This window comes from Limulus polyphemus, unplaced genomic scaffold (genome assembly GCF_000517525.1).
Source record: "Limulus polyphemus unplaced genomic scaffold, Limulus_polyphemus-2.1.2 Scaffold1329, whole genome shotgun sequence".
In the NCBI taxonomy this organism is placed as follows: Eukaryota; Metazoa; Arthropoda; class Merostomata; order Xiphosura; family Limulidae; genus Limulus; species Limulus polyphemus.
This window is the reverse complement of record NW_013666939.1, coordinates 170,566-183,517: the sequence shown is the minus strand read 5'-3', so window position 1 is coordinate 183,517 and position 12,952 is coordinate 170,566. Positions and strand designations below refer to the sequence as shown.

Sequence of the window (12,952 nt, the reverse complement as noted above, 5' to 3'; positions counted from 1 at the left end):
AAAGTTTTTGTTGTTGTGAATTAGAGGTATATATATATATTGCTATTTAAAACTATATTATTAACTTTCAGTTATTTTTTTCTTAAAATATAGACAGGAAATAAAAAATATATCAAAAACAATGATCTCTACTACTTATGATGTTACGAAGTTTCTTTGTATTCGCACGTCATACTTGCTAAGCCTCATCAAATTTTGCACACGGAGGATGTAAAAGAATAATTTTTGTAGGTTTTATATATGCATTTTTAAATAATAAGAAATTATAAATTACTACAGCGATGCCATAAAATTCCATTGTAATTTATCAATCTTGCTAACTAAGCTAACTGGGTCTAAAAAATATCATCATTTCCAATCACCATATTTACTTAACCACACCCACCACTCTTCAAACTTGCAATGGAAATGATGGCTTTACTGATGTATATACTTTAGCATGATTGGCAGAATTTCCAAGTTCAAAATGAGTGCTTTTTATTGGTTATTACCATGTAATTGAGAGAAGTGGGTGTAGATAAACAAGTATTTCCAAAACAGAAAGAAGTGGGCAGAGTCTCCATGGTGGATTTGCTAAATATAATATCTCAGTAAATAGAAAAGGTAGGAGGTTCTATTCTAGCTTCTTAACCCTTTCGAGACGGGTCACAGGTGAAATGCCATGTCATCTTGTTTGTTGACTTGCATTCAAAATTTTATTGAACTACCATTTCATGATTTTATGTTAATAAGTTTGGTATCAAACTGTAGATTATAATTCAAATTTTAGTACTATATATTACTCAATTTCTTAATTTAAAAGCAAATATTAAAAACACAGATAAACATCCATTTTTTGTGTCATGTAGTATGTCGAATGCAGCACTGGTTCAAATTAGATATTTGTGAAGTCAAAATACCAAGTCTATAGTTTTGAACGAACTAGAAACTCAAATTAATATTATTGAAAAGCCAGAATATAAAATAAGAGCCTCTTATCTTTTCAATTTGCTAAGATATTGCTCATGTAATAAATCAAACACAGTGGCACCCTGACCATCTCTTTCCATTTTTGGAAACACTCCCTTACATACACTTACTTCTATACATAACATGAATAACGAATCAGAAGCTCAGAATGTCTCTCTAGTGGCTTTTTCAGGCATTTTAACGGACTTGGCACCATTTCTTTCTTTTGCACCAATATTTCAACGAGGTATGGTGTGTCTTTAGTCTGCTCGAAATTTCACACTTTTTAAGAGTAAAATACATCTTAGTTACTAAGCTTGATAAATTATATTGGAGTTCTATGGTACTAATATAGTATTTTATGATTTTTTAGTTATTCAAATGTATATATATATATAAAACCTAAAAAAAAAATATTTTGTTTCATATCCTCCATGTGCAAAATTTTTAAAGGCTTAGCAACCTACGTCAAGCAGCAACCTAGTACAAAAGTTGTAATTAGAGGAGATAAGTGTTTGATTTACTTCTTTATTTACTGTTCTATGTTTTGGGGAAAATATGTTTAAGAACTTATTTCAAAATAGCAATAATCTATATACATATATATATATAATGTATAATAATTAAAATGTGACTGTATTTTACAAAATACCAGTCTACTAAAACACAGCCAAGACAAGTTACTTCGCTCTGATGGTTACTTTGGAGCTACAAAGTCAGTGTAATCAACCGAGTACTTTGTAAGAGGGTTAAACAAATGCTATTTGTTTGCAACATCAAAAGATTAAAAAAAAAGGATTTTGATGTTATAAAACATGTCTATCTGAAGGTTAACCATTAATTATTTAGCAAATAATCACTATTTTCACCAGCACAAATAATTTATGAATAGAAGCAAGTTAACCATTTTAATAAGAATTTAAAAAATTGGAAGAAAATTTGGTTGTAATAATAAACAATACCCGTAACATCTACTATAGGTTAGTTACATGTAGCATAGTTTGAAGGACTAATCATTAGATTAAAATTAATGTTTTTATAAAATAACTACTGATAGTATTATAATGTGATTCAGGTTAAGCCAACAACATTAGTAGTACAAACCTATGTAAATGCAGAAACCATGAATGTATTTCTTTAATATGATCACCAGATTTTGTACTAAATTTTACAAAATATAAAAATACTTTTTCATCATGTGTGTGTGATGATACTATTTTTATTCAATATTTTTGCATTAGCTATCTTACTGATTTTCAAACTAGTTAGAAGTTTCAATCTCTTGGATAATATATACACACATTAGTTTCTTGAACACAGGTTTTTACACATATGCAAGTTACAAGTATATTCCTTTCAAACTCATTTTCATTTTGTAATTTATAAAGCATTTATTAGTTGCAAGTGTATTAATTTTTTCTTGTGCTTACAGTATTTCCCATACTTAAGTAGAGAAATGCTGATAGTTTTAAGTCAGATGTTAATAAAACATAAAATACCAAACTTTCATACGACCACACTTAGTGACCTTCTCTTTCCACAATTTACTGATTACCATACATTTGTAAGTGCAGTACAATAAGGATAGCTACAGGGAGTTTATCATCATGTTTACTACTCTGAAACTAAATATTAGATCATTCTTTTATATACTGTGGTACTAATAACATTAAAACATGTATTACAGGAACAAAGACACAATGTGGCAGAAGAATGAAATACAGAAAAAGGAACTGAAAAGTATTTAAACACTTTTTTCAAGTTAACAAATCTTAAACCTCCTTAAAGTCAAATCTTATAATTTTATTTTTCCCAGCTAACCATCCATTTTTAACCCCTTCCACGAATTGCCCGAGATAACTTGAGTGCCCCACTTTTCAAAAACATATTTGCCCAAGTTAATTTCAGCAAACCAATTCTCACCACATTTTAAATTATTTGCTCAAACTTATATGCATGTTATCATGTATTACAATAGGCTATCAAAAAGCAAAATAAACCTTTTTTTATTTCATTTCCAAAAAAAAAAAAGGAACCTGATACAGAAGAGGTTAAGAACAGAGAATAAAAATTAGCTTTCTACACAATTGGAATTTTCAACATGAATTGCATTTTATGTACATGCAAGCTAAATGGCCAGATCAGAGACCTTTAGAATTCAGGTATAACAACCCTTAATTTTCAATTACTAATTAAATGGAAGTAATCCAACCAGCAAACACCTGCTATCACAAAGGATCTCTCTAGCTTTTTGAACTGAATAACGAAACTGACTGTCACTTTTTAATGCTCCACAACTGAGCATATTCATTGGCATCACATTTCAAACCTTGAATCCTTCCATTAGCAGCTCAACAAACTAACAATAAAGCATTGCCTGGCCCTTAACTTTTTAGAACCATAGTTAAATGTCATTTCTTGCTAGTTTCACTTAGCCCCTACTGATAAGTAATAAACCTTTCTATCACAGATACTGTCACACTAAGAAAATAATTAAAAAAATTATATACCATCCAGGTCCAATAATACTTGTGGTTTATCCCACGTGGATTGCATTGTGCGGGAGTTGTAATAGTAAGATCTGCCATCAGTAGTCTTGTGTTCTGTCCACTCTGCTGCTTTGGTCTTGAGGTCTGGCTCAACTATCCCAGATTCTGATGGAATTGAACCTTGTTCAGCCCCTGCTAAAGGTGAAATTTCCGTTTCATTATTTGTTACTGTGGCTCCTGCTGATGTTACAATAGGCGAGGTTACTGAAACTGGTGTTACTGCCATTGGTGGAAAACCAGGTGGTGGAATTCCAAATCCAGGAAAACCAGGTGGCATGATTCCTGTTGGATTTGTTCAATAATCAGTTCATTTTCAAAAGTCATTAGACAAAATACATCATTAAATTATTTCCTTTATCAGATTAAGTAAAATTATTTGTGTTTGTTTTACAAACTATAAACACTTGTTATTTAGCAATTATAAAAATTAAACATCAACCAAATGTAGCTTATGTTTCACTCAAGCAGTCCAGAATGTTAACTCTTTATCAATTACCTATTTCAAACACTAAATTTAAAAATAAAACTTTATTCAATGTCACAAGTAATCAAAAAATTACCAATGGTGGGACATATGAGCCCCCTATCAGCTTTTTAAACAAAATTTTCTAGACTATTTAAGACATCAAATTGCTTGTGGATCCATGATTTTGTTGGATACAGGGTCCCTAATAACATACAAGTTACATACAATTTGAACTAAAACACTAAAAATACTGTAATTATTCCCAATAATTAATTAAATTTTGGTGACTTCTTTACAGTGAGTTGTGTGAAAGTCAGAAATATAAAATTATTCAATACCAGAAACCTAACAGAAGTGAATGATGTCAAAACAAACTGGTACTTTGAGTGGTAATTATGGTTTTTTTGTTGTTACTTTTCAGGTGTTATTTATATTGCTTCAAATTTTGTACACTTACCAATTCTTATGAAGAGTCACAAACTGTAGACAAAACACTACTGTATATACTATATACCAAAAACAACACATACCATTAAAAATGAATAATTATTTAAAATATGTTACTTTATTTCCACGTTAAAAATCTTAACTACCTTACTATTTTAGTTGTCAGTATTTTATAATTGAATGTTGGAAGAACTGTATGGATCAGTGAAGTGATAGCATTTCCTTTCTTTTCGGGAATTTTGTTTGGTCAAAAGAAGTAGATATCTATCTTAAACATAACTAAAATAATATTTTGGGAATATAACATGGGCAATAGAAGCAAATGATATGTTACTATCAAGTTGTCAAACTGGAATCTGATGAAGCTATGGAATTTTTGTGAAGTAAAACAATTTTTCTTAAGGCTGATTACCAATATGAAATTTTGAAACAACTTTTTACATCAAGTTTGGTTGTAAAAAACAATACCATGGAAGAGCTGGGTTTAAAACAAATGTGTATTAATTTTATAGGGGGAAATTAATTACTGTTTTGCTACGTTAAACATAGAAATATGAACAACTGTGCAATACTCATAATCTCTCTATATTTCAAGATACAGAAGTAATGCTACAATTAATAAGTGAACTTTTAAAATGTTAGCAAGTACAATATTTAGTGGCTAAAACATATCTTTTGCAAAATAATGATTAAGCAATTAAAACATGGATTTTTTTATATCAAATTTACTACTTTGTCCATTGCTGATGCAAAAAATCCTCTTGTAAAGCTTTTCATTTCTATATATATATATAATGATTTTAAGTATATGTTGAGAATCAGCTCAATAAATAAATCTTGATAGATACAAAAACTGTGCACTTAGAAAATCATGTTCTTCACCAGAAAGAAAACAAATTACTTAATAAAAAGTATTCTAAATTTTGAAGCTTCTTTATGCAAATATAAATAAATAAATTCAGGATTGATAAATTTAAATTGTTTTAACCTATCACTGCGCAATTAATTTTCAGGCTGATTTCCAAATAGTGTCAATTATCCAACAAAAAATAAAAGTATTAATTTGACCCTTTGTATTACTTTTTCAATATTGAAATAAGCTATATTTTTTATATCTGACAGTAATATTCCTTGAAAACTGTACTGGATAGTGAAAAATAATGATTTAAACAAAAAATTGAGGAAAATTAGAAGAAAAGCGTTCTCCAGTAAATGGCATAAATATAGTTAAAACTAAGTCAATAAGAGGCGAAAATCATTACATATATAAAACAAATTATTAAGATAACAATATCCAAGATATAAAGAAGCTGTCTTTATATAGATTATATATGTGTTCCTGCAAATTGGCAGTTCTGTAATGAGGCAATAAACATCCAGGTTTCACAGTGTAGAATACAGATGGCAGCACACACGCAGGCTTGGTGATTGTATGGAGTACAGGGGGATATTCCCACATGTCCCAGTAGAGGGAAACTTTTTTTTGGTAGCCGTGGGGTAAATCCAAATTTCGCAGTAAGTGAGTATAAATGTTTATTCAGATATATCCAAACTATGCAGGAAAAGGGTTAAAAAGATTAATAATAATACACAAGTTGTGGGAGAATTGGTAATAACATAGCATAATGCTTCATTACAAGTCTTTGTATTTGACAACATGGTATTCTGTGGATATAATTATCACACAACAAGATTATGTTTCAAATAACAGTTATCATGCATAAGGTTAACTTTGTATTTGACAACATGGTATTCTGTGGATATAATTATCACACAACAAGATTATGTTTCAAATAACAGTTATCATGCATAAGGTTAACTTTGAAATAATGTCAACATTGAGAACTTGAAAACAACTGTGTGTGATATAGTGTTAAAATCAATGTAAAAATGTAGATAATTTTAAAAAGCTTCCTCAAATATATAAATAAAAAGAACATGATCTACAACACTTCGCCTGTTGGGAAACTTGTAAATGCGTTCATACCAATAATGTAAATTATAGGCATATAAACTGTTATAAATTGTATTAGCATGTTATCACTAAAATAACTCTTAAGATCTAAATTCTATACATCATGGAAGAAACTTTAATTATCATTGACAGCTAAACTGTCAAGTTATTCCACTAGTAACATATTTCTGTTTACAACAGGAAGTCCATAAAATGAAGTAAGAGACATTAGTTTCTACCAGGTATAAAAAATTAATAAAATGTAGATTCTTTAGACATATAATCATGTAAGATTTAGATTTTAAATGTTAAATATTGCTGAAAGAGCACCTTTCCTGATAAATCACCTGGAAAAATGTTTTGAAAGTAAAAAATTGGAAATACCACATAAAGCAGTATATATTAACAACAGCTTAAAATTACAGCTCACATACTACTGAAAACATCCTTCTTGGCCAGTCAGCTTCAAAAATTTCTGTGCAGGTAAGAAAGAAGCTATAAATATGTTTCACTCTTCTTTAATCATCGATGCAAGACTGACAACTATGTTCAACTAGTGATTGGAATGTCATTTTCTTGTCAATGTTTAAAAATTTATTTATGGAAGAAACATTACTAAAACTATAGTCCTATCATCAAATAACAATTTAAATTAAAAACCACCTGAATGAGTGACAATTATTTGGCATTGTAAACTATTTCTTTCTCTATTCTACTTTATAATAAATAGCTTCAATCAAAAGAATTTTCTTCATACGACTAGTATAATGTTTTTTTTTTGTTCCAGCACATCTACAAAAACTAGTTATCAATAAAACATTAGCCTTTCAAAAAACAAAGATTTTACATGTTTCTACCAATCTATTCCAGTTACTCCTTTATACCTAATCCCTATAAATCAACTACAGATTCACCAATTATAATGTTTTCATTAACATCTTGATTGGTTACACCTTTTCAAAGGAATAAATTCAATCAAATAGTAAAACCTATAAAACACAGTGTAGCCCATTATGTGTTGTTACTACTTGAAGAAAAGGTACACAAACCACTTTGTGCTGAATAAACACTTTACATAGTATTTCTTACCAGGAGGAGGCATGCCAGGAGGAACACTAAATGGAGGTGGAAGTCCAAACGGTGGTGGCTGGAACATGTTAACAGGAGGCATACCTGTTAGAGGGTGCATACCACCTACAGAAGTTGTGCTTACTGTGGACACAGGATTCATTGCAGTCGAAACTTCTGGAACTGGCTGAGTAGTAGTTGTAGTTGTCATGGTACCTGTTTGTCCCAATTTCTGCAGTGAAGCACTCTGGGCTGGAATTTTTTGGAATGGGTTGTAAGTAGAATAGTTTAATATATTTAATTATAAAATTTTATATTTTTAAATTTAAAATGAATTTTCTAACATACTAAATGTCTATTTTGTCACAACCATGTGACTTAAAACTTTAATATCCTTCATACAATGCAAAGTATAATTCAACTTACCTAGAATTCTCCAAACTTCCATGTGGCTTACTGGTCATACATAAGCCCCCATGCTTTCCCACCATAGGCTAGTTTTTTTGTTGTTTTTTTTGTTTGCAGTCATGATGATATAATACATTTTTCCTGGTTATGTGGAGGTGGATGGAAATTTATTTCAGAGGTAAGTACCTCATTGAAATTCATTTTAATTCTAAAAATATAAAATTCAAAACAGTATACTCACCTCTGTAATATTAAAAACTAAATACCCATATTAAAATGGAGAACGGAACTGAAATGTCATAGGGAACATTGGTTTCCCAAAAGTAAGGCTCTTAGGCAGGAAGGTAACAATCTAAACCACAATAAATGAATTACGTTTGAGTATAATCTAGAATCAAAGTAAATACCATTGGACTGGATTAATGGGAAAACTGAATGAAAAGGACCAGCCTCAAGGATACAGGACTAAGGTGAGGACACTCAGGCATCTTTCACAGCAGGATAACTCTGCACCTTAAACACACATTAATAATATATATATATATATAATGAGGTTTGGTAGCAATAACGCAACTTGTGTAGCCATGTACATGCCAAAGTATGGTCACAGGGTCAGATTGTAAAGCATTCTCTTGTACTTGTAGTGGAAGATTCTTACAGGATGGGAGAGACCGTTAACAATTAAAGACTGGACAAGCTCCTAAGGTCTAAGATTACCTTAATCCACTCTGAAAAGGAAGTCACAAAACTGGTTTAATCAGAATCGAAAAGACCTAGGCAGACTCAAATAAAGTTGTAATAATTTTTTGCCAGACTGTAAAAGGTGTAAACACTATAACAATTGTTTCTGTATCAAATGACTTGCATAAATAGTGACTGGAATACTATTATAATGTATACTTCTTATTCTTGAAAATCTCTAAGAGACTAGATTAAGAATGTAGTATTTAAAATGAAATAGACCTAATACTAATGTCTTATGACAAGTGAAATTGTAATAATTTTTTGCCAAATTGTAAAAGAAAAAATATAAAAAACAAATAAGGTGATCTCCTTAACATTGGAGCTATGATACAATACATGGAGAACAGGAGTTTTTTCTATGATGTGTTGAATGTTAAGTTTCTAAATAGTAATAATCTATATACATATATAATGTATAATAATTGAAATATGACGGTATTTTACAAAATACTAGCCCACTAACACACAGCCAAGACAGTTCACTCTGTAAAAACTAAAGGTCAGTTTTACATTATTGTATAAGGTAAAATTAATGCATGTTCACCGCATCACTGTAACTTCTGTATCATTAGCCAGGCACGGCTGAAAGGTCAATATAATAAAAATAAATATATATAAATGTATAATGTTATGAGATTTAATCTGTTTAGTCTGAACATTTATGTTTACGGGTTATAATTTGTTGACAAAAAATGTATAATTTATATTTATTTCCAAATGTTTTATGGTGGTTACAAGGTCGGGTCAAATCGACCGAATCTGTACAGAGAATCGTTAGTGTAAGTAACGGATAAAATATAGTTTTTTCTTAAGAAATAGTTGATAATTATTTGGACATTATACAGATTTCACATGTGAAATTTGAAAATTTTCTGATGCATAAAAGTATTTTTAATCTTAAAATGAAAATTACTTTGCATGTTGGATAGGCAACATGTGAAAAGAAAAAAGGCATGAGAAAAACATTGCTTTACAAACCTTAAGACTTAATAAAAAAAAATTATATTCTGTGTATAAAAACATTGTAATGGTTAATGATAATATGCCAAATTTCATGAACATATGCTTACTAATTTAAAAGTTATAGCATAAAAACTATAACAAGCACAAAGTGGTTACGAGGTCGGTCCCAGGATCGAGCCTGTGCTGAAAGAGTTAATAAGGGCTGAGAATTCAAAACATGCTTTCCCTGCACACTATGTGAGTAAGGAGGCTTTCAAAGAAGTTGCAGGCTTTCCAATATTAGTAAACATTAGAAGCATTAGTTAACATTGACTTCAAAAGTCATTGTGGCAAAGTTAACAGCATGAATGTGAACAAGACATTTTAGCTTATGGTAGAAGAGCTGGGATTATGTAATTTCTCTTGATGCATGAGCAATAAGCTATGGGAAGATGGAGAGTGAAGAATACAGAGTAAGTTAAAGTATACTTTGTTTTCTAAACAAGACAGTATAAAAGCAATTCAACAAGAAAATGTTTTTAGTATTTCAGATGCAAGCCACCTGTTTTGAACTTTCCTTAACTACTTTGACACAGGACAAAGTACAATTGAAACATAACCGAAATAAACATAATGGAAGAAAAGAAAATTTTAATAAAATTATGATTTACAGAAGTTAACCAAAATGACTTGCACGTTCTGAAAGCTAAGAAATGAAAAGGAAGCTTTGAAATGCAAACAGCTAAAATGCTATCAAAAATTGTAAAGCAAAGAAGTGATCATCCTCCAAAATAGTATTGGAATGTTAGGTGCCACACAAAAAGCTAACTAATGTAGAAAAAACAACCATAAGGACAACAACAGGACAGATGAATAAAAATATGGTACAGCTATCTTGTACAAATGAAAAAATGATATAACTGGCCACAAATGGATTACTTCCAGATAAGGAGTTTATCTAAACAAGTAAAAGTTTTCTTTACATAAAAAATGCATTAGAAATAAAAATTGTGCATACAGAAAAACATATATAGTGTTTGCCAGCGAGTATTCACTAGTATAGAAGATCACATTCTCACTGTAAACTGACAGACAATATATACAGCAATCTGTAGGATTTAATGTGAAGTCCTTTACATCAACTCCTTTATGGAGCCCTACTGTATCTCTCTGGCTTGCTCTTCCAAGCAGTACTGAAGACAGTGAAGAGCCACAATTTGGAAAACTACAGTCTCATGCAGAGGAAGTGGCAAATTGAATAATTAGGCATCTACATCATTTACAAACTCTTTCTTCATTGAAATTACAAATTTTAGTCAGGAAAAGAAAAATTAACAAATGGAATTACACAGTGATTACCAGCTAGCAATTACCTCCAGTTCAAGGTTATTGTTGAAATAAAAATTACACCAGTCTAATTTTATCAATTGGCATCAAAAAAGTGCTGCTGTATTGAATTTATGTTGTAAATTAACAGGAAAGGTAAATAAAAACAAAGTGTGTAAGAAAACAATAACTTCTAACCCATTGTGGCAGAAATGGAAAGAACTCAGTGGAAAATGGTATATAATGTTAGCACTAGTTGCAAGAGCAAGCCCATATGATGTATAGAGAAAAAATAATTTTAAAAAACAGCTCACATAAAAAAAAACTTCTTTGGGGTAAATAATAGTGCATGTAAAAATAACTGAGAAGAAAAAGAAATTTATCATATTTAGAAGAAGTAGAAAAAAAATATCAAGTAGAAGATTCTGAAAAGAGAAAAAGTCCATAAGATTCGAAACAATACTGATTCAACCAACCACATCTTTAGACTCTATTAAATAAACACTACAAGTGTTTTTAAGTTTTTTTATGATTGATTTAAAAACTTTAGCAGTTGATTACCTTGTGCTACAGCAGCTTGAGCAGCTGTAGTTGTTGAAGATGTGGTAGTTACCCCAGCAGCAGTAGCCATAGCCTCTATCTGGTCTTGAGTTAGGACTTTCACATTTTCTGGCTTAGTCCATGAAGATTCCCTTGTTTTAGCATTGTAATAATATATCTGGAATATACAATTCAGCATGCTGTGTAACAATATAAGTTTGAAGAGCTAAAGATAATGATGAAACTGAACCTTTAATTATTACAAGATATTCAAAAGTAAATCATACCACTGGGAAAAAATAAAGAGCTTTTTAAATATATAAGTCCTAAATATTTATTGCAAAAATAAGTTTTACCTGCATCATGTCCACCACTGTAGTAGCTATCGAGCAAAGTTAGATTCCTACTTTTTGGTTATTTCACAACTTTAATGAATAATTTTAAAGTTTGTACAAGTTTTATTTAGCAAAATAAAAATTTTCTAGAACTATCAGTTTTTCTAAGTTTAGTATTTGAAACTTTAACTTTTATACATTAGAATATAGCAGGGCCAGAAAAATGGTAAAGATATCTTTCCTTTCAGATGTGGCCACAATTTGTTCAATTCTGAGACTTCTCATCACTTCTTTGGGTATCTTCTTTTTCAAAGACTTATTAATTGAATGTTCTTATCAATGATTAACTGAGTCAATTTTTAATTTAAGAAAAAGTTTTTCTTTTAAGCTATGAAATAAATTCAAAAAGGGAATAAAAGCTAGGAAAGATTAAATAAAAATCCTCTGTATTCTTTATGCTGATCTTAGCATTTACAGATGAATCTGAGATACAGTTACTTAATAAGCTTGTTGATAAATGAAAAGCTTATGGACTCAAAAGTTAATGTTAACAAAACTAATATAATGGTAGTTTCAAGATCTAATGAACCCCTAAGATATGCATTAAAAGTAGAAGGTAAAGAGTTAGAACAATTAAAAGAGTTCACTTATTTAAGGATGAAGAACAATAGTGACAGCAATTGTTGAAAAAATAAATAGAGTGAAGGAAAAGAATTTTAAAAACAGTATTCTTTGATTTCAAAGAATTGCTCAGAAGATATGTTAACCCTTTCAAGACAGGTCAGGGGTGAAAGGCCATATCATCTTGTTTGCTGACTCGCATTCAAAATTTTATTGAACTACTGTTTCATGAATTTATGTCATTAAGTTTGGTATCAAACTGTAGGTTATAACTCACATTTTGGTATTATATATTACTCAATGTCTCAATTTAAAAGTAAATATTATAAAAACACAGATAAACATCGATTTTTGTGTGTTATCTGGTATGTTGAATGTAGCACTAGTTCAAATTAGATGTTTGTGATGTCTATAGTTTTGTACGAATTAGGAATTCAAATTACAAATATTGACAAGCTAGAATATAAAATAAGAGCCTCTTCAATTTGCTAAGATATTGCTCATGTAATAAATCAAACACAGTGGAACCCAGACCACCTCTTTCCATTTTTGGAAACACTTCCTTATATACACTTACTTCTATATATGACATGAATAACCAATC

The 12,952-nt window shown here is 30.1% G+C and overlaps 1 protein-coding gene across 2 annotated transcripts in view; it reads right to left on the bottom strand.

The window, feature by feature from the left end:
- The window catches only part of LOC106463122 (transcription elongation regulator 1-like), a 59,061-nt gene that overhangs the window by 30,165 nt on the left and 15,944 nt on the right, over positions 1-12,952 (bottom strand). For both annotated transcript variants that reach the window (XM_013923098.2, XM_022390540.1), the window contains exons 3-5: positions 11,414-11,570; positions 7,454-7,684; positions 3,459-3,779 (exon numbers count right to left, since the gene is read on the bottom strand). In XM_013923098.2, coding sequence (XP_013778552.2) covers positions 3,459-3,779; positions 7,454-7,684; positions 11,414-11,570 — 709 coding nt within the window. The remainder of the gene's footprint in view (positions 1-3,458; positions 3,780-7,453; positions 7,685-11,413; positions 11,571-12,952) is intronic.